At 52.5% G+C, this 20,292-nt stretch overlaps 1 protein-coding gene across 5 annotated transcripts; it reads left to right on the top strand.

The window, feature by feature from the left end:
• Window positions 1-1,528: 1,528 nt before the first annotated feature.
• EIF4G1 (eukaryotic translation initiation factor 4 gamma 1) lies at window positions 1,529-19,707 on the top strand. 5 transcript variants are annotated; one of them, XM_082654069.1, is made up of 33 exons: window positions 1,529-1,667; window positions 2,488-2,544; window positions 2,767-2,860; window positions 3,152-3,238; window positions 4,361-4,537; window positions 4,767-4,866; window positions 5,948-6,060; window positions 6,850-6,942; window positions 7,141-7,207; window positions 7,530-8,351; window positions 8,617-8,705; window positions 8,798-8,984; window positions 9,077-9,210; window positions 9,339-9,497; window positions 9,649-9,837; window positions 10,025-10,222; window positions 10,429-10,575; window positions 10,788-11,024; window positions 11,235-11,339; window positions 11,454-11,613; window positions 11,817-11,917; window positions 12,757-12,859; window positions 13,098-13,200; window positions 13,428-13,660; window positions 13,804-13,922; window positions 14,048-14,220; window positions 14,513-14,638; window positions 14,797-14,878; window positions 16,423-16,521; window positions 16,634-16,768; window positions 16,894-16,975; window positions 17,116-17,256; window positions 19,377-19,707. In XM_082654069.1, exons 3-33 carry the CDS (start codon window positions 2,801-2,803, stop codon window positions 19,559-19,561), a joined length of 4,806 nt encoding a protein of 1,601 aa, XP_082510195.1. In that variant the 5' UTR covers window positions 1,529-1,667; window positions 2,488-2,544; window positions 2,767-2,800; the 3' UTR covers window positions 19,562-19,707. The 5 variants fall into 5 exon arrangements, with proteins under 5 accessions (XP_082510195.1, XP_082510196.1, XP_082510197.1 ...); XM_082654070.1 differs by having other exon boundaries at window positions 9,652-9,837; XM_082654071.1 differs by lacking the exon at window positions 3,152-3,238.
• Window positions 19,708-20,292: the final 585 nt, after the last annotated feature.

The raw sequence follows: 20,292 nt of genomic DNA on the forward strand, positions 1-20,292 counted from the left end.
GAATTATGGCAGTAGAAATGGGGAGGGGGGAAGGGCAGAAGTGCTTTTAAAGACAAAATCAACAGGACTTGATTTTGATTCAAACACCAATAGGACCTGATGTCTGATGAGACGTGTATGGGAAGGAATGTAGGATGAATCCCAAATTTTCTGTTTAGGCACTTATTCATAAAAAAGAATACATGAGCAAAACATGTTTGGGAGCAACAGGAGGACTCTATCCAGTGGGGAGAGATGATGCATTTCTACCTGGGCATACACAATTTAAGATGCCTGTGAGGTGACTAGGTGAAGATGTCTTTTAGGTAGTACCTTGTTCTGACTGGAATTCGAGAGTGATTTCTGAGCTAGGAACGAATTGGCATGCAGGCAGTAACTGATTTTTATTTATTAGTTTGCTTAGGGAGAAAGAGAAATGAGAAGAGTAGAAAACAGAGCCAGCCATACATGATAAAGTCACAGAAGTCAAGTGAAGAGTGTAACAGAGAACACTCTAGATCTGCATTTTCATTCTCCTTATGGTTCCTCCTCTGTGTGTCTATTTTGCTCTCCTTTCTTTGGAGTTTCAGTTACTCAGATACAATGGGAATAATAATACAACCCATTTTGTAGGAAATTGTGAGGATTAAGTGAGATCACAAAGGTCATATATTGAGTGACCAGTTCATCATTGGTGCAAAGAAAATGTTTTCTTTTGAGATTATATGTGTTTGTATACAGAGAGGGGGGTGGGGAGGAGGAGAGAGAAAACAGAGCTAGATATCTAGGCACAGTTTTAAGCACTTTCACAAAAATTAATTCCTTTAATCCTCACAATCCAATAGCGTGAAAGCACGATGGGTAAAAGCCCAGAACTGAGCCAGACTGCCTCGTTTCAAATATCCCCATTTTACAACAGGTATTAAGTAGGTAGATAGTAGGTGCATCGCCAGGGGAGTAAGTGGCAGAGTTTGGATTAAAATCCAGGCTGACTCTGAGTAACTAGATGTGGCTCTAGTGTGTCCCTTCAGGCGGTTCAAAATCTTGGCTATTGGGCAGGGAGAGGTCTTGGATTACTTCTTCCATCACTATTTGAACTTTCCGTGATTGGTTTTAGTCCCTCCCTGGGAGTGGCCGATCTCTATAAAAGACAAATCTACTAATTCCCTACTTAGAATGTTTCAATCCTTTTAGTGTAACATTCAGTTTAATAGGTCTTTCAATGATCAAATTTACATTATTTCAAAGCTGCCTAATTCGTATTTCTTTCCGTATTTGTCCAAGATTTACTTCCGCAGGACTGAGTCTTTAATTTCAGTGTTCTCAGCCCTCAGCCAGCACTTCGCCTAGCACACAGTATGCAGTCAATAAATACTTGCTCAAAGTATGAATGAACTAAAGAACCGCGGAACAGAGACGCAGAGGGGATTCGGTCTGGGGAGTTCCAAAGTTCGGGAGGGGACACGGGGCGGGCAGTGCCTGTCACATGACGAGGCGGGGCAAATCCCATGTGCTCCACGGCGCCGGGCGAAGCCCCGCCCTCTGCGCCGGTCACGTGGGGGCGCCGGCTGCGCCTGCGGAGAAGCGGTGGCCGCCGAGCGGGATCCGTGCGGGGAGCCGGAAATGGTTGTGGACTACGTCTGTGCGGCTGCGTGGGGCTCGGCCGCGCGGACTGAAGGAGACTGAAGGTAAAGCCGCCATGTCCGGGCCCGACCCGGCCCCCCCACCCCCTCCCCCCGCATCCGCCGCCATCCGGGCCCGGACCGGCTACCCTGCGCCGCCGCCCCGGCGCCCTGGCCCCGTGGCCCAAGCCCGGGCCCCGGCCCGCCAGGGCCTGATCCCCGGCCCACGTGTGCCCGGCCTGGCCCGGCCTGGCTGCTGGGTGGGGGTGGGGGATCGCGGGGCCGGAATATGCGGTCCCCGTGGGCTGGGAGGGCGCCGGGTTCCCCGGCCGCTAAGTGCCACCTCGGTCCGACCCGAGGAGGCCCCGCGGGCGCAGGCACCGCGGCTCCCGGCCCGCCGCCCCCTCCCCCCTTTGCGGCCCGGCCGCCGGGAAGTGACACGTTGTTCTTTGGCACTGGCCGGCGCTGCGCAGGGAGGGCGCAGGGGAAGGAGGCGGCGGCGGCGGGCAGGGAGGAGCCCCCGGCCCCGCCCGCCCTCCGGGCCGACCCTCACTTGCTTCAAACCGGCTCCTCTTCGGCCGCCGCCCGCCTGGCCTTTTACGGCCCGACTGCCGCCCTTCCTGGCCTCCACTCCTGGGCAGCGGCAGGCCTCGTCTCTGGCCCCGCGCGGGTGCCCCCGCGGTCACCCGCGGCAGGCGTGCTTCGTGTGCCCCCGGGCCAGGCCCCGAACCCGGTGTCCCCGGGTGGGGGGTGGGGACACCACGGCCGAAGCTGCTAGCTCCGTTTGTGATCCGGGAGCCTGGTGCCAGCGAGACCTGGAATTTCCGGTCTGGTTGGTCTTGGGCCCCGCGGAGCCAGGTTGATACCCCTCACCTCCCAACCCCAGGCCCTCGGATGCCCAGAACCTGTAGGCCGCACCGTGGATTTATTCCTAACCGAGGGGGTGAGTGAGGGGCTGTTTCAGCAGGCCAGGGGGGTGGTTGGAGGCGGTGTGGGTTTGACAGGGTGTTGGTGGGGACGTAAGCTGGGTCTTTAATGCTCCTTCACCCGCTTGGCGCCTCCGGGGCTCGCTGCGGGCCCCAGCCCTTGCTTCAGCCCTTCCCCCACTCCATTTGCCTTCAGCTTGGGTCCCTTCCCCTTTCTGAGCTCCTCTCTTTCCCAACAGGTGCTGGGGGGACCCTGATGTGGCACCAAATGAAATGAACAAAGCTCCACAGCCCACAGGCCCCCCACCTGCCCCATCCCCTGGACTCCCACAGGTAATTAGGGAGGAATTAGCAGTGACTGGGGTGCAGGTTGGGGAGACCAGGCAGCCGGGTCAGGAACAGGTTCCAGCCTCTGGATTTTCCCACCCCTTTCTGTGTCAGGGCAAAGTGCAGCTTCCTGCTGCCAAATTGAGACACGGCCCCTGGGCTGTTCCCAGGGGCTGTCATGGGGAGGGTATATGTGGACTGTTGAGGCTCTTGCCACAGATCTGCCCCCTTCACCAGCTTGAGTTTCTGCCCCACCTGGGTTTCCCCTCTTGCTGAAATCTGGTCTCCCCCCTTCAGCCAGCGTTTCCCCCGGGGCAGACAGCACCGGTGGTGTTCAGTACGCCTCAAGCGACACAAATGAACACGCCTTCTCAGCCCCGCCAGGTGAGGGGCTGTGGGGAGGGGAGTAGGGGGCATGGGTGGGAGCCACGTAAAGCTTAGGCCAGTTTGGGCCTAGGATGGAAACTACGGAGGCCCTGTACCTGCCCCAGTTTCCTGACAGTTGCTATGTGTTCTTTCATGGGGCTCTGCACTTTGCACTGTTGATTACTTACGGTGGCTGGCCCCTCGGTTAGTATGTAGTCGGTGGGGATGGCATTACTAGGGGTCCTGGTGCCTTAAGAATTGGGGGCAGTGTTGGGCCCTGCTGCCAACTCTTTGGGCCCTGCTTTCCTATTTCCTCCTTTTACTGGGAGGTTGCCATTGCTCCATTCCCCATCCCTTCTTTCTCTTTGGACTGTGGGAAAATAAACACTCCAGCTGGTTCTTGCCTTTCTCTATTCCCTAAATTCTTCCTCATTAAGTGGGAGAGGATTCTTGTCCTGCGTCCTTCATATTTTCCTTCATCTTTTCCCCTCACCTTGGGGATAATTCTCTTCTTTCCTGTCCCCATGTGCTCTCAGGGAGGATTCAGGTCTCTGCAGGTAATACCCCTTTGCTAATCCTGGACTCTCTCCTGGTCTCACCATTACCCTCCACCCTAGTCAGGGGCTAGAGACAGGGACTGGGGTTCCTCAGGGTGGGGACTTGTTTGCTGTCCAGGTCCTCATTCTGAGGCTGACCAAAATGCATGTTAGGGGCTAAATCTTGCATAGCGCGTATCTGGGAACTGGGAGACTTGCATGTTAGCGGTTAGCTCCTCGGTACCTTAGGGTGGAGCAGTGCATGCTGGGGAGTATGTTGCTGAAAAAGGCTTTACTTAGGCATGATGCATCTGGGTGTTAGGAAGCCTCTGCTGAAGGATAGACTGGAGGAGGTGACATGAGTATGCATGGCAAGGAGGGAGTAAATATGCAGAGTGCAAAGTGTGTATCTGAGTTTGGAGGGCGCATTGTGAGTACAAGAGGCCACTTAAACATCAGTTGGTCAGGTGAATCTTGGAAGTGTTGGTCCCCATGCTCCAAAGCCCCTGGCACTTCTGTCCAGACTAGAGGCATAGCAGAATGGCCATTTTGCTGTCCACTTCCTTCCCTTCCCAGTGCCAACTGCCTTCCTCCCTCCTGACAGCACTTCTACCCTAGCCGGGCCCAGCCCCCGAGCAGTGCAGCCTCCCGAGTGCAGAGTGCAGCCCCCGCCCGCCCTGGCCCAGCTGCCCATGTCTACCCTGCTGGATCCCAAGTAATGATGATCCCTTCCCAGATCTCCTACCCAGCCTCCCAGGGGGCCTACTACATCCCTGGACAGGTGAGGCTGGAGGCTTGGGGGCTGGAGGCCACACAACCTTGTACCCCAACTCCCACTTTCCTTACCCTGACCCCCCAGTCCCATCTCTTCTCCAGAGGTGGGACTTTCTTCTGGTCATTGCCTAGAGTTGGCTTGTCCTGTCTTGCCTTATATTCTCTTTGTAGTCTGATACGGTATTCGTAGCTCCGTCAACTCCTCTCCCCTCCTTCTCCCCCTTCCCCTCCACCAGGGGCGTTCCACATATGTTGTCCCGACACAGCAGTATCCTGTGCAGCCGGGAGCCCCAAGCTTCTATCCGGGTGCAAGCCCTACAGAGTTTGGGACCTACGGTAAGCAGGGGAGGGAGTCAGGTGTGAGTGAGTCCCAGGGAGCATCTAAACTCACCTATTAATTGCTAAGACCCTTCCCAGGCTTGTTTCTTGGTCTAAAAATGACAGGGGTAGCAGGGATTGTTGCTTAATATGTAACTGGTGTTGGGGGGTGGTGCGGAGAGGATTTTATACTGTTGCTGAGAGTTGGAGTCCTCCCCATGTCAAGGAATACAGTTCAAGCACTAGTTTGAAGGCCTATTAGTAAATATTCCCTGTGACACTCGTTCCATGGTTGGGGGGAGCCCATGTAACATGGATCTGAGAGGTTTCTGTAGCTGTTTTTCATTTATATTCTAGGAAAGGATTAGTCTGTTCTTTATGGCAGTGGTTTCCAAAATTTTTTGACCATCAGGAAAAATTTTGAGTATGTACTTTTAATGTATGTTTTTGTTTGTTATACGTATGCATAATTTAGACAAATAGCACTTAATGTTGCTTGTCAGAAACAAACAAGTGGAGGTTATGGATGATATTAAAGAATGTATCCCATTTTGGAGACCATTGCTTTAAGGAATTTTTCTCATCCTGGGCCTGGTTCATAATGTTACTTTTTGTTTCCTTGCCCCTTAGCAAAGGGCTGGAGACTGGAATTGGACTCAGGTTGAATGGAACAGGGTTGGCAAATCTGTTTTTATCATTCCCAGCCAAAGACCTGATTCTGTTTCAGGTTAAGTAGTTGCTGCTCTCTCAGAGTATATGTGTGTGTTTTGCTGGGGGTGGGGTGCATACGTGTTACCTTACGGGGTAGAAGAGGAGCAGACATAGTCCTGGTAGCTGGTGTGTGGTGGGGAAGAAGTGCCTGCCTACAAGGGGTGTGTGTGTCAGTGTTAGGAATTCTTGTAAACGCAGTTCAGACTGGTTCCCCAGCTTTGATAGACACCTCATTCCCTTGGGGAGGAGGGTGGGGCAGGGCGAGGGGCCAGCTGTGGGTGATGAGAGGTTCTCTAGGGGGTGGGAGGTGTTCAAGCAGGCATTTGTATGTGGTTGGGCTCTGACCCTGCCACTGTTCTTCCTTTCCGTGTCCCTCCCGCCCCCCAAGCTGGCGCCTACTACCCAGCCCAGGGTGTGCAGCAATTTCCCACTGGTGTGGCTCCCCCGCCGGTTTTGATGAACCAGCCACCCCAGATTGCTCCCAAGAGGGAGCGGAAGACGGTGAGTAGCAGCGGGGGGCTCTAGGATATCTGGGAAAGGGAGAATCAAGGTCAGGCACATTGTGGGTCAGGGAGCAGGAAATTGAGGGAGATCTTCAGCTGAGAGTAGGCAGAGAATGGGGACCTGTGAAGTGCTTAGGTTCTTTGTAAGGTGCTAAGATTTCCGTGTAGAAGAAGCTTACTGGAAGATTGGAGTGTCTGGTGGGGAAATTCCTTAGAGACCTGGGTCCTGGGTCCGTAACGTCTAAGTTTGGTTTTGGGTTTCTGATGGCTTGCCTTGGAAATGGTTTGCTTTCTGTGGCCCCACCCCCCAGTCCTGGAAGCTCTTGAGGCCTCCGCCTCTGCTCGGTCCTCAAGCCCTGGGCGTGGTGCCCAGAATAGGGTGCCAGGGCTGGGGAAGCCGCTGAGTCACCCTCGCTCCACCCACTGGATCTGGTCTCTGCCCCCAGAGATCAAGCAGACTAGCCACAAGTGAGCCGGATGGGTGCTAGATGGGGGTCCTGGGCCCTAGGGCATGCAACCACTTCTTGGGGACTTCTGGCTGGGCAGGGATGAGGGAGGGAGGGGCATTGTGATGTACGTGGCTGCTGTGAGGTCAAGGGTGTCTTAGGGGTAGCGGCCAAGAGGAGACTATAAGAGCAGCTGGATGGGTTGACAGTAGAACTCAAGGAGTTTCTGGCACCCACCTGCCTGCTTCTCAGTGAGGGGTGGGGAGTCCTAGGAGTGGGGCAGGGTGGAGAGGTGGGTTCCTCCTGCTTCCCACTCATCCTGTAGCTTTTTTTTCCCCCAGATCCGAATTCGAGACCCAAACCAAGGAGGGAAGGATATCACGGAGGAGATCATGTCTGGGGCCCGCACTGCCTCCACACCCACCCCTCCCCAGGTACTGTTCTTTGAGTGATGCCTTGGCTGGGATGGCTGTTCTGCCCTGGACTCCTAGGTCCCTGGATCTTTTTCTTCAACTAAGGGATTTATTTCCCTGCTTTCCTGGATTTCTAGGCGGCTAAAGTAGAAATGGCTCTAGTAAAGAAGGGTTGTGGGACTCTTCAGGGCAAACTTGGTAACCCTTTGTGTCCTGCAGACGGGAGGTGGTCTGGAGCCTCAGGCTAATGGGGAGACACCCCAGGTTGCTGTTGTTGTCCGGCCAGGTAAGTGAGCAAGTGGGGCAGAGCCTTTATGGGGAAAAGGAGTATGAACATTTAAAAAACCAAGGAAGTGGAGTGACTTGAATTGGGTGCCAGAGAAAGCAGTGTGATTGGTTCATCCTGTTTTCCTTTCAGAGAAGAACTAGGTGTCAGGTAGTCAGATTTTAGGGTAGATTGGATTTTGAGTGAGAATGGAAAAGACCTAGGTGGGAGAAGACTGGTGTGTGTGTAGGGGGCTGTTAGGTTGGGAATGCTTGGCTGGGAGGAGGAAGAGCAGTAGCAGTGAAGGACTTGCCTCTAATTACTCGTTCTTACTATGGTGCAGATGACCGGTCACAGGGAGCAATCATTGGGGAGCGGCCAGGCCTGCCTGGCCCAGAGCACAGCCCTTCAGAATCCCAGCCTTCATCACCTTCTCCGACCCCATCACCACCCCCAGTCTTGGAACCGGGGTCTGAGCCTAATCTCACAGTCCTTCCTATTCCTGGGGACACTATGACAACGGGGATGATACAAACATCTGTAGAAGAATCAACCCCCATGCCCCCTGAAACTGGGGAGCCATATTGCCTCTCTCCAGAACCCACTCCCCTCGCTGAACCCATACTGGAAGTAGAAGTGACACTTAGCAAACCAGTTCCAGAATCTGAGTTCTCTTCCAGTCCTCTCCAGGTTCCCACCCCCCTGGCATCTCACAAGGTGGAAATTCTTCCTGAGCCTAATGGCACAGTCCTATCTGAGAATTTGGAACCAGAGTTGGAGTCGAGCCCGGAGCTTGCCCCTCTCCCTCCCCCGGCTTGTCCCTTTGAATCCCCCATGCCCATTGCTCCAACTGCCCAACCTGAGGAGCTGCTCAACGGAGCCCCCTCGCCACCAGCTGTGGACTTAAGCCCCGTCAGTGAACCAGAGGAGCAGGCCAAGGAGGCTACAGCATCGGTGGCTCCCCCCACCATCCTTTCTGCCACTCCAGCTGTGGCTCCTCCAGCTGCTTCCCCTGCTCAGGAGGAGGACATGGAGGAAGAGGAAGAAGAGGAAGAGGAAGGAGAAGCTGAGGGTGAGAAGGGAGGAGAGGAACCGCTCCCCCTAGAGAGCACCCCTGTCCCAGCCCACCTGTCCCAGAATTTGGAGGTGGCATCAGCCACCCAAGGTAAGGTGTGGCTGGATGGTAGAGGTGGGGCACGCTGGGTGTGGTTCTTTTTCTTCATTGATGACTTCTTGTGCCATTGTGTCTGGGTCATAGAAGCCCTGTAATGGAAGGGTTAGATTCCATCTAACCTAAGGGTTGGATTAAGGAATTCTAAGTCAAGAGAGGGTGTGATGAGAAAAGGGAATATTGTACAGTGGCTGCTTTTTATTTTTCTGAGGGGTTGGGGGTACTCCTTAAGTTATTCTCACTCCTCCCCCCCAAATAGTGGCAGTATCTGTGCCAAAGAGGAGACGGAAAATTAAGGAGCTCAATAAGAAGGAGGCTGTAGGAGACCTTCTAGATGCCTTCAAGGAGGTAAGGGATCAGAAAGCGGAGGGAGAAGGGCAAAGTTTGGGTATGGAACAGCGGTCACATTGCAACCAAAACGGAATGTCCAATGGTTACAGGTGAACCCAGGAGTACCAGAGGTAGAAAATCAGCCTCCTGTAGGCAACAATCCCAGCCCAGAGCCTGAGGGCAGCAGTGTGCCCCCGCGACCTGAGGAAGCAGACGAGACCTGGGACTCAAAGGAAGACAAGATTCAAAATGCTGAGAACATCCAGCCGGGGGAACAGAAGTATGAATATAAGTCAGGTATGCAGAAGGAAGGGTTGAGAAGGGTTGAGTATGCTTACCAGGGCCCCAGGAGAAAGCAGTGTGATTGGTTCATCCTGTTTTCCTCGCAGATCAGTGGAAGCCTCTAAACCTTGAGGAGAAAAAGCGTTATGACCGTGAGTTCCTGCTTGGCTTTCAGTTCATCTTTGCCAGTATGCAGAAGCCAGAGGGATTGCCCCATATCAGTGATGTGGTGTTGGATAAGGTTGGTGGGCTTAAGGGAGAGGGTAAGTTTGGGCAGGTTGGCTGGCTGGGGAGGAGCCAGAGGTCTTGAAAGAGTGGTCAGTAGCTAGCCCTAGCCTGTTTCTCATACCTCCCCTGTCCTTTTCGCAGGCCAATAAAACACCATTGCGGCCACTGGATCCCGCCAGACTTCCAGGCATAAATTGTGGCCCAGACTTCACTCCGTCCTTTGCCAACCTTGGCCGACCAGCCCTTAGCAGCCGTGGGCCCCCGAGGGGTGGGCCAGGTGGGGAGCTGCCCCGAGGGCCGGTGAGTGGGACTGGCAAGGGGAGTTGGGGGTGTTGGCTTCCTGTATCTCATTTGAGGGGGTGGGGAGAAGTCTGCCCTGGAGATGTGTGGTAGTGGTAGTAGGTCGTGCTGACTAGTTCTGTGGCTTCTCTTGTCCCCGCTCCTTGCTTAGCAGGCTGGTCTGGGACCCCGGCGATCTCAGCAGGGCCCCCGAAAGGAACCACGCAAGATCATTGCCACGGTGTCAATGACTGAAGATATAAAGCTGAACAAAGCAGAGAAGGCCTGGAAACCCAGTAGCAAGCGGACAGTGACTGATAAGGACCGAGGGGAGGAGGACACTGATGGCAGCAAAACCCAGGTACCTGGAAGTCGTGGTTTGGTCTCCATTCCTTCTTTGCAAGGTCTGCCCTCTGAGCCAGACTTGCCCTCTTTGCCTCTGTCCATTCTCATCACTGGTAACTACTTTGTCCATCCCTCCCAGCAGCCCCTGTTCTTCTGAAAACCTCACTGGACTCTATGCTTTCTCTGTCTCCTCTCCTCTCCAGGACCTGTTCCGCAGGGTGCGCTCCATCCTGAATAAGCTGACACCCCAGATGTTCCAGCAGCTTATGAAGCAGGTGACGCAGCTAGCCATCGACACCGAGGAACGCCTCAAAGGGGTCATTGACCTCATCTTCGAGAAGGCCATTTCAGAACCCAACTTCTCCGTGGCCTATGCCAACATGTGCCGCTGCCTCATGGCGGTTAGTTTCCACTGTTTTATAAACCTTGTGGTTTAGCTTCCCACTTCTCTTCCTAAGACTCTGAGTCCAGCTTCTTGGTTCTCTATCCTGTGCTGTTGGTGGCAGAGCCAGGGCCAGAGGTCTTCCTGGGTCAGGTAGTTGAAGACTTTTGGAGGGTTTTCCCTGCCCTGGACTAGTCTGAATGTGGCGTTCTCTTTGACATACAGCTGAAAGTGCCCACTACAGAAAAGCCAACAGTGACTGTGAACTTCAGAAAACTGTTGTTAAATCGATGTCAGAAAGAGTTTGAAAAAGACAAAGATGATGATGAGGTTTTTGAGAAGAAGCAAAAAGAGATGGATGAAGCTGCCACGGTGAGAGAAACTCCATTCCCATTTCCACTGCTCACCCAGATGCTACTCAGCTGCAGAAGTGGGGGTGGGGATATTGGTGTTTTGGGGGTTTCTCTGCCTTAGGACGTGAGTGCTTGCTGCTAGGTTTAGGAATCTAGATAGTGGAAGAGAGAACAGTTTTAGCTGAGTGGCTGGCTGTCTTTTTGATGTGGTCCCTGTCCCATGACCGGCAGGCAGAGGAACGGGGACGCCTGAAGGAAGAGCTGGAAGAGGCTCGAGACATAGCCCGGCGGCGCTCTTTAGGGAATATCAAGTTTATCGGGGAGTTGTTCAAGCTGAAGATGTTAACAGAGGCGATCATGCACGACTGTGTGGTTAAACTACTTAAGAACCATGATGAAGAGTCCCTCGAATGCCTTTGCCGTCTGCTCACCACCATTGGCAAAGACCTGGACTTTGAAAAGGCCAAGGTAGGGGCTCCTGGGGTATGGGAGAGGACAGGCTGAAGCGCGTGGGGTCTGCGGTCCACTGGCAGACACCCTTTCCAGCTGTTGTGTCTGAGTGGCACTGTGTGCCACTGAGCTACAGTGGCGGAGCTGAAGGCCTGAGGAGGGCCATGACCTGTAGTTGGAGGTGAAGTTTTAGAAGTTCCTGAACTTGATCCCTTTGCTTCTTGTTAGCCCCGGATGGATCAGTATTTCAACCAGATGGAAAAAATCATTAAGGAAAAGAAGACTTCATCCCGAATCCGCTTTATGCTGCAAGACGTGCTGGATCTGCGACGGGTGTGTGTCCCCTTTCCCACTGTTTTGCTGCCTCTGACCCCACAGTCCCAGTTCCTGACACTTTTGTCTGGCCCTGTCTGATGTAATTACCTTGTGACTGGCCTGTCGCCACAGAGCAATTGGGTGCCGCGTCGAGGGGACCAGGGTCCCAAGACGATTGACCAAATCCACAAGGAAGCTGAGATGGAGGAGCATCGGGAGCACATAAAAGTGCAGCAGTTAATGGCCAAGGGCGGCGACAAGCGTCGGGGTGGTCCTCCAGGCCCACCCATCAGTAAGTTTGAGGCTGGGACTGAGGAGGGACAGTGTGAGGGGTTGTGCTTTCCACTGATGACTTCTTGTTAGTGCCACGTGTCTGGGCCACTGAGACCCCATGATGGAACTGAGGATCTGAGGAAGGGAGGCTGGGGGCAGCCCTCGGGAGCGGGGTTCTTGGGACTTACCCATCATTCCAGTATGCTTTCGTTTTTGTCCCAGGCCGTGGCCTTCCACTTGTGGATGATGGTGGCTGGAACACAGTGCCCATCAGCAAGGGCAGCCGCCCTATTGACACCTCACGACTCACTAAGATCACGAAGGTAGGGGTGTGTGTGTTGGAAGGGCTGATGTCAGTGATGGGAGGATAAAGAGGGGTCAGATGGGCCTTAAGCACAGGTTTGGATCTTAATCCCCTCACTTGTCTGAGGTTGGGAAGGTGACAGCTCAGTTTTCCCCCTTAGACTAGCTGGTTAGATTGCTAGAGAGGGACTTCCAGCTCTAGGGGATGCATTCACATTGGTCTGGACCACTGGTCAGCACCCTGACACGCACACCAAAGCCAGCCATTCCCTCCTTCTCTGCAGCCCACAAGCTAAGAATGAGAGTTTTCTACATTGTCTAGTGGTTGAAAAGAATCAAAAAGTGAACGATACTTTGTGTTAAGGAATTACATAAAGTTTAAATTTCAGTGTGCATAGTTTTTTTTTTTTTTTTTTGGCGGTACGCGGGCCTCTCACTGTTGTGGCCTCTCCCATTGCGGAGCACAGGCTCCGGATGCGCAGGCTCAGGGGCCATGACTCACGGGCCCAGCCGCTCCGTGGCATGTGGGATCTTCCCAGACCAAGGCACGAACCCGTGTCCCCTGCATCGGCAGGCAGACTCTCAACCACTGCGCCACCAGGGAAGCCCTCAGTGTGCATAGTTTTATTGGAACATAACCACACTCATCACTTTTAAGTATTGTCCGTGACTGCTCTTGTGCTATAGCGGCAGAGTTGAGTAGTTCAAACTGCCTGGTCTGTAGTGAATATTTACTGTCTGGCCCTTTACAGGGAAAGTTTTCCTGTAACCAGGGGCCCCTTACGGCTGTGTGTGGTGAGAGCTGGCGGGGGCTTTGGCTGGATCAGACCCGTGACTCTCACTCCCTTTCCTTCCTCAGCCTGGCTCCATTGATTCTAACAACCAGCTGTTTGCACCTGGAGGGCGATTGAGCTGGGGCAAGGGTAGCAGTGGAGGCTCAGGAGCCAAGCCCTCCGATGCAGGTATGGAGGCCACTGTAAAGAGCTGGGTGGTTAGGAATCAGCTCTCCCGAGGGCAGCGTCTTCTCTGTACCGGGGGCTTTCATTACAGAGTGGTTAGTTAGGTAATACAGGCAGTGTGTACTTGGCACTAGGGACTGAACTACTCTAGTGTCAGGACTAGGACCAAGCGTCCTAAATTGGCGAGTAGGAGATAGGATGTACAGAAATATGTTTTAATCTGGGTTTTCTCCCTCCCCAGCATCAGAAGCTGCTCGTCCAGCTACTAGTACTTTGAATCGCTTCTCAGCCCTTCAACAAGCAGTACCTACAGAAAGCACAGATAACAGACGTGTGGTACAGAGGTGGGGTTTTCTCGGTGTCTTTGTTTTCACACTGGGAGTACTGATTGGGTTTTGACTGCTGCCATAGGAATCCTTAACACCTGTAATGCTCAGAGCTCCCGGCTGAGATTGGGGCATATACCTGATGACAAGAACAAGGCCTGACAGTTGCTCAGCATGTTGGATAGTTAAACAGGAGTGCATGTGGGCAGTACAGGTGAGAGATGATGTGCCTGTCTTTCTTCCAGGAGTAGCTTGAGCCGGGAACGAGGTGAGAAAGCTGGGGACCGGGGAGACCGCCTAGAGCGGAGTGAACGGGGAGGTGACCGTGGTGACCGGCTTGATCGCGCACGGACACCTGCCACCAAGCGGAGCTTCAGCAAGGAAGTGGAGGAGCGGAGTAGAGAGCGGCCCTCTCAACCTGAGGGACTGCGCAAGGCAGCTAGCCTCACGGAGGATCGGGACCGCGGGCGGGATGCTGGTAAGGGGCTGGGGGGTGGGGAAGGGAAGGGTGTGGGCTGGTTTGGGACTAGCTAGTACCCAGACAGTGTCTTCAGGGCTCCAGACCCTGCTTGCTAGGAAGACTGGAATTGAAGAATCTCTGATCTGTTTTTCTATGCTCAGTGAAGCGAGAAGCCGCCCTGCCCCCTGTGAGTCCTCCGAAGGCTGCGCTCTCTGAAGAGGAGCTGGAGAAGAAATCCAGGGCCATCATTGAGGAATACCTCCATCTCAATGACATGAAGGTAAGCAGTGGGAGTGGTCTGAGTGACAGCAGGGTGGGCGGGAAGGGGCCTGTGCCGACAGGCATGGGTGTAGGGTCTGGGCCAGACAGTGACTGGTCTCTCTTCTGTGCGCTGCGCCCCTGCAGGAGGCGGTTCAGTGTGTGCAGGAGCTGGCCTCGCCCTCGCTGCTCTTCATCTTTGTGCGGCACGGCATCGAGTCCACACTGGAGCGCAGCGCCATTGCCCGTGAGCACATGGGGCGACTGCTGCACCAGCTGCTCTGTGCCGGGCACCTCTCCACTGCTCAGTACTACCAAGGGTATGACTTGGTGGGCCTCCCACTTTTACATACCCACAAATTTCCCTCCTTTGTAGGACCCGTGGAACCTTAGATATGAATGTAGGCTCCTTAGCCATCTTGGTCAACATAACTTTTGGCAGGGTTGGGGGTGAGCCATCTAAGGAGAAGACGACGGCCTTAGTTTGAGATAATTGCCGTGTTCAGGAAGTTGCTGAAGTGCTCCCCGTTGATCCTTTAGGCGCGCCTTTGTTGCCCCAGCAGGAGGGTAGTGCAGCTTGTCTCTCCTAGCTGACTTTAATTCTCTTTGCAGGCTCTATGAAATCCTGGAATTGGCTGAAGACATGGAAATTGACATCCCTCATGTGTGGCTCTACCTAGCAGAACTGGTAACGCCCATTCTGCATGAAGGTGGGGTGCCCATGGGGGAGCTGTTCAGGTTAGTCCCCTTTGGTGGAATTCAGGGGAGGTAAAAACAGGAAGAAGAGGGGAGAGGGAGGGGAGGTGTGGCAACTTAGACCCCCGGCTTTAGGGAGGGATGGGATAGTGTGTTGAGAGGGTGTGGAAGGCTATCAACACTGGATTTTTCTCTTGTAGGGAGATTACAAAACCTCTGAGACCCCTGGGCAAAGCTGCTTCCCTGTTGCTGGAGATCCTGGGGCTCCTATGCAAAAGCATGGTGAGTGAGAGAGCCTTTCAGAGGTAGTGTGTTGAGAACTTCTCTTCCCACCATGTGGTTTTGGGTGCTGGCAGTGACCCTGAAGCCTCATGGTCCTTTGGTGGGATGGTAGTGCTGTGTGGGTACCTGGGAGAGGAAATGTCGAGGCTGGCACTCTCCCTCAGACCAGTGCCTGTTGTAGGTTCTGGCCAAGGCTGGAGGAGAATGAGAATCTAAGGCCCTAGGCCCTTGATTGATTCACTCATTCATTCAACTAGCATCTTTTAGAACATTTACCGTATACTAGGTACTGGGAACACAGCAGTGAATAAAAACACAGTTAGGAAACAAGTTGGAAAAGAAACAAACGACAGCTTAATGAAAACAACAGTGTGAAGTGAAGTGTGAAATAAAATAGCTGAAATGGAGTGCCTTAGGTACTGTGAAGTTGCAAAAGGGTGTCTATTTGGTAACGTTCACGACAAACCGCTTTGTTAAAATTAATTTTGATTAGCAAGGAGAAGGGTGAAATGATGGGAAAGGCAAGTTGGGTGTGGTACTTAGTAGTGGTGAGATGTTGGGAAGTGCAGTTTTTTAAAAGAGTTCAGCTGTCTGGAACTTAGAGGAGTAAGTCTTTGAATCGAGAGGAATTGTTGTTCTTTCAGTAGCATATTACTTGTTTTAGGTAGAAATATGTACCAGGATAGTTTCTGAGAAATTTAAAATAATAATTTAAAAGAAAAAGCATATGGGACTATTTATGTATTTCATTGACTCTAAGGTGCCATAGATTCTACAACATCTTATCTATGCACTGCTGAGAAAGAAAAGACATGGTCATATTTTTAAAATGTGGTAATATGCCAGCTGTGAGACAACTCTGTTTTAGTGGTGTTAAAATGGGCGTTTTTAAAATCCATGAAGTACAGTAATTTTGTCAAGGGTTGATGGCGTCATCCTGAATATCTGTTATTGTAAAACAGTGATGGCTTCAGAATCTCTTGCCCTTTACAGAAAATGAACTCAAACTGCCATTTACATGAAGATTTCTGATTTGTGTTGGGTTGGGGGTGGGGACTTAACATCTGCTTCTAAAATTTTCTGGACTTGGGAACCAAATAAACATACTTGTTAGATGTTTTTCGCTTCCATAAGCATTTGTTACTTGCAATAATGAAAAACTAAGCTATTTTAGAAAAAAATGTAGATGAGTGTGGAAGGCTAGGATGAGATATTTGGATTTGGTTGTTTACATTTTGTGGTCCAGTAATTCTTCGAGAATCCTGTGACAGCTAATTGACATTTTCCTAGAGGTCTCAGGCCATCCCCCAGGTTTCATAGCATGGTGGTGGGTGAGTTCTTGTGACTTGGGGTGGTTATTTGACTGACGTTTGTGCCCGTTACTAGACCGTAGGCGTACTGTTCCCATTCAGTACCTCTGTATCATCCTGAGCTGCTAGCAGGCACCTAGTGGGCTTTCAGTAGGCATTTGTTGGATGACATTTGTGGAGCTGTTAGCTTCTTGGAGAGAAAGAGAGTTGCTAAGTTGGTCTTATGTTTTCCAGGGTCCCAAGAAGGTGGGGATGCTGTGGCGAGAGGCTGGACTCAGCTGGAAGGAATTTTTACCTGAAGGCCAGGATGTCGGTGCCTTTGTCACTGCGCAGGTTTGCAGCTGGACTTAAGTTAGCTCTAGCAGTTGGGGTCAGCCAGTCCTTTCCTCTTCCCTCATCTCACATGACACACTTACCTCCCAACTGTGGGCCTTTTTCCTTGCAGAAGGTGGAGTATACCTTGGGAGAGGAGTCAGAAGCCCCTGGCCAGAGGTTGCTGTCCTCTGAGGAGCTGAGCAAGCAGCTGGAGAAGCTGCTAAAGGAGGGCAGCACTAACCAGCGGGTGTTTGACTGGATAGAGGTATATTTCTCCTGGATATTGGGGAAGAGAGATAAAGGAGAAGGTAGTGCAAGTGAGGGCAGCAAGAATGGAGCCTTCCAGGCATAATTCAGAACTTAAGGGCCATTTGTCTTTCTTCTGCACAGGCCAACGTGAATGAGCAGCAGGTAGCATCCAACACATTAGTTCGAGCTCTCATGACAACGGTCTGCTATTCTGCAATTATCTGTAAGAGGAGCCAGGGAGTTGGTGGGGCAAGGGTGGGCCCAACAGATATGGAGGGAGGGAGGTTTTGGTCTTTGTCTCCAGTTCTGAACCAGGCTGAGGAGGGTGCATTATTCCACTTATCCCTGTCTTCCTCCCTGTAGCTGAGACTCCTCTCCGAGTGGATGTTGCGGTGCTGAAAGCGCGAGCGAAACTGCTACAGAAGTACCTATGTGACGAGCAGAAGGAGCTGCAGGCGCTCTACGCCCTCCAGGCCCTTGTAGTGACCTTAGAACAGCCCCCCAGTAAGAGCCAGGCCACAGGGATGGGGTGGGCTGGAGGAACTACCAGATAGTAGGGGCAGTTGTGGAAAGGGTCTCAATCCAGGAGAAGTGGGTGGTCACTGGAGAGCAAAATATCCTGATGGTTGAGTCCTTTCCCCTGCAACAAACATTCGTTTGTTTCCTTACCTACAAGTGCAAGACTCGGCCTTGAAGGTTAATTGACTACCTGTTTTGTGCCTAGCCAACTGTTAGATGCCAGGGGTGCAGAGGTGATAAATGGTAACGTTTCCCAAGTATCCTGTGCTCCCTCTGCCTGGTACAGGGCTGAGCTGCTTTTCTTTGCCTCAGTTAATCCTCACAACTATTGTTTAGGGTAGATGGTGTTCCCCCCTTTTCCATATTGGGAGACTGAGGCTTAGGTTAACATGCTTGAGGTTAATGCATTTAGCAAACAGGTATGTGCCAGGACATTGGGATATTAGCAGTGATTAAGTCAAGCATAGTTCCCATGTTGGCATGGAGTCAAGATGAATGTTGGAAAATGGATCCTGCAAGGGTACTCTGGGAGAATTTACCTAGTCAGAGAATGAGTGGGAATTGACACATGGGAGCTAAATGACAAGTGGGAGGGGGAGACTTGACAAGAAGGAACTGTGTGTTAAGGGAAGCTCTGAGGTAGAAAACATGATGCAAGGTAAAAACTGTTGAAGGAATACCAGTGTGGGTGGGAGAGCACAGCAACCAGTTGTATGTGAGGCAAGTTGGGTGGAGAGGTGGATGTGGCCAGGTCATGCAGGGCTGTGTAAGCCATGGGATGAGTTTTGGGCTTTAACCTAAGGATAGGAAAGGGCCTTTATGGGATTTTAAGCAAGGATTTTAAACATTCTTTTTAGTTTTTAGATCATCCTGGCCATTAGCGGGAAGAGTGTTTTGGAGTGGGGTGAATGTGAATGTGGCTGGATCAGCAGATCAGGGGTGTGTTGGTAGTGACTCAGCCTCACTGGTGGCAATGGAGATGGGAGAGGAGTGGGCAGATTCAAGACACACACTGGCCTGGGGGGCGGGTGGTGAGAGATTGGAAGACATATATGACTCCCAGGATAGTTTCAGCAGGTGAGGTGTTAGTGGGGGGTGCCATTCACTGGGCGGTAGGGAACACTGGGTCAAGTTGAATTTGGTCATGTTGAGTTTATGGTCCTGGTCGGGGTGATCAGAGATGTCAGTCAGGTAGACAGCTGGGTATCTGATTTCATTTGGAGAGGAAGAGGTGAGGGCTGGAGGCCCATCTCTTGAACTGCTGGCACAGGGCAACACATGTGCAAGTCACAAGAGGGTATAGGATTGCCCAAGGGATACAGCCTTGAGGAGGTAGAGGTTCCACAGGTAGGGACCAAAGGAGGATAGGACCCTATGAACAAAGGACAGAGTGATTTTAGGAGAGGGAAGTGGTCAGTAATGCTAGATGCACCCGGATTCCATAGGAGCAGATCTGAAAATTAGGGCCTCTGGAGTGTGAAAACATAGAGGCCACCCTGGCAGAAACAGTATTTGGTACAGCAGGGGGCAGGATCTGGATTGGAAAGGACAGAGTAATACCTGAATCAGGAGGAAAAGAAAACAGCAAGTGTAGACAAAAATCTTTGAATTCAACTAATCTCTTGTCAAAAGACAGATCTTTTTGGCTGTAAAGAGATAGCAGTTGTAAAGGAGCCCTTTTGTGTTTAGATGGGAGAAACTTGGGCTTGAAAATACAGGGCAGAGTGGATAATTGATTGTATAGGGTCCCCGGGATGGGTGTGCATGGGATTTGGAGAACAAGCTTGGGATAAATAATCTGTTGCTGCCATTGCTGTGGGATGGGGGTGGGAGGCTGTCCGTAGGCAGCGGTTGTGGATCTGAGGGTGTGCATGTAGGTTTCTGAGTTTTGGCCAAGTGACTCACTCTTGCACATCGGTCTCTTAGATCATGAGATAAGCATCCTGTCAGAGACATAGTTACTCTGGAATGGCCAGACACACAAATGTCAGCACGGTGGGTCAGGGCCTTGTCTCAGCAGTGGAGCTTAGGGGAGGGATCCCTGGGAGGGGGGATGGAGTGGTTGTGGGCAGCATGCCTGTAACTGCTGTCCTGCCTGCTTGCAGACCTGCTTCGGATGTTCTTTGATGCGCTGTACGATGAGGACGTGGTGAAGGAGGACGCCTTCTATAGTTGGGAGAGTAGCAAGGACCCCGCTGAACAGCAGGGCAAGGGTGTGGCCCTTAAATCTGTCACAGCTTTCTTCAAGTGGCTTCGTGAGGCCGAGGAGGAGGAGTCTGACCACAACTGAGGGTGGGTGGGGCCGGGGACTTGGAGCCCCATGGACACTCGGATGGCCAAGCCAGCCGCCCGGACTGCAAGGGGGGTGGCAGCAGCGGCAGTGGCAGTGGGTGCCTGTAGTGCGATGTCTGAGTTAATAAAGTGGCTGAAGAGGCAGGATGGCTTGGGGCTGCTTGGGGCTCCCCTCCAGGATGCTGCCAGGTGTCCCTCTCCTCCCCCTGGGGCACAGAGATATATATAAAGTCTTGAAATTTGGTGTGTCTTGGGGGGGGGGCACCACTGCCTGCCCCGGTCCTTTTTTATTTTCTGAAAAATCACTCTTGGGACTGCCGTCCTCGCTGCTGGGGGCATACGCCCCAGCCCCTGCACCACCCCTGCTGCTGCCTGGGCAGGGGGAAGGGGGGGCACGGTGCCTGTAATTATTAAACATGAATTCAATTAAGCTCACTGCCTCTCTGCTTTATGGCCTGCTCCCTCTGGAGAAGGGGTCTGGGTAGGTGGGCAACCTCCTTTCCAGAGCTGGCACTGTAGCACTGTTCTCTGTAACTTGGCACCCCTCTTGCCTCTTCCCCTGTCCATGATCGGGAGGGCTAGGGAGTCTTTCCTGGAGGGTTGGCCCTCAAAGTGGACATGGTAAGGCTCACTGTTGATTAGGAGGGGAGAAGGGGGACACAGCTGTGGGTACTTCATAGAACACATTTGCCTGTCTCGGCTCCTACCAGAATGTGATGCAGACTCCTG

This window comes from Grampus griseus, assembly GCF_964374135.1.
Source record: "Grampus griseus genome assembly, chromosome: 5".
NCBI lineage: Eukaryota > Metazoa > Chordata > Mammalia > Artiodactyla > Delphinidae > Grampus > Grampus griseus.

What these genes read in the sequence shown, in the direction of transcription:
- EIF4G1 (XM_082654069.1), top strand. Translation starts at nt 2,801, where the DNA reads ATGAACAAAGCTCCACAGCCCACAGGCCCCCCACCTGCCCCATCCCCT. An exon ending in GGTGGCATCAGCCACCCAAG is followed by an intron (nt 8,352 to 8,616) that starts GTAAGGTGTGGC and finishes CCCCCCAAATAG; the next exon opens with TGGCAGTATCTGTGCCAAAG. An exon ending in ACTGCTCAGTACTACCAAGG is followed by an intron (nt 14,221 to 14,512) that starts GTATGACTTGGT and finishes TTCTCTTTGCAG; the next exon opens with GCTCTATGAAATCCTGGAAT.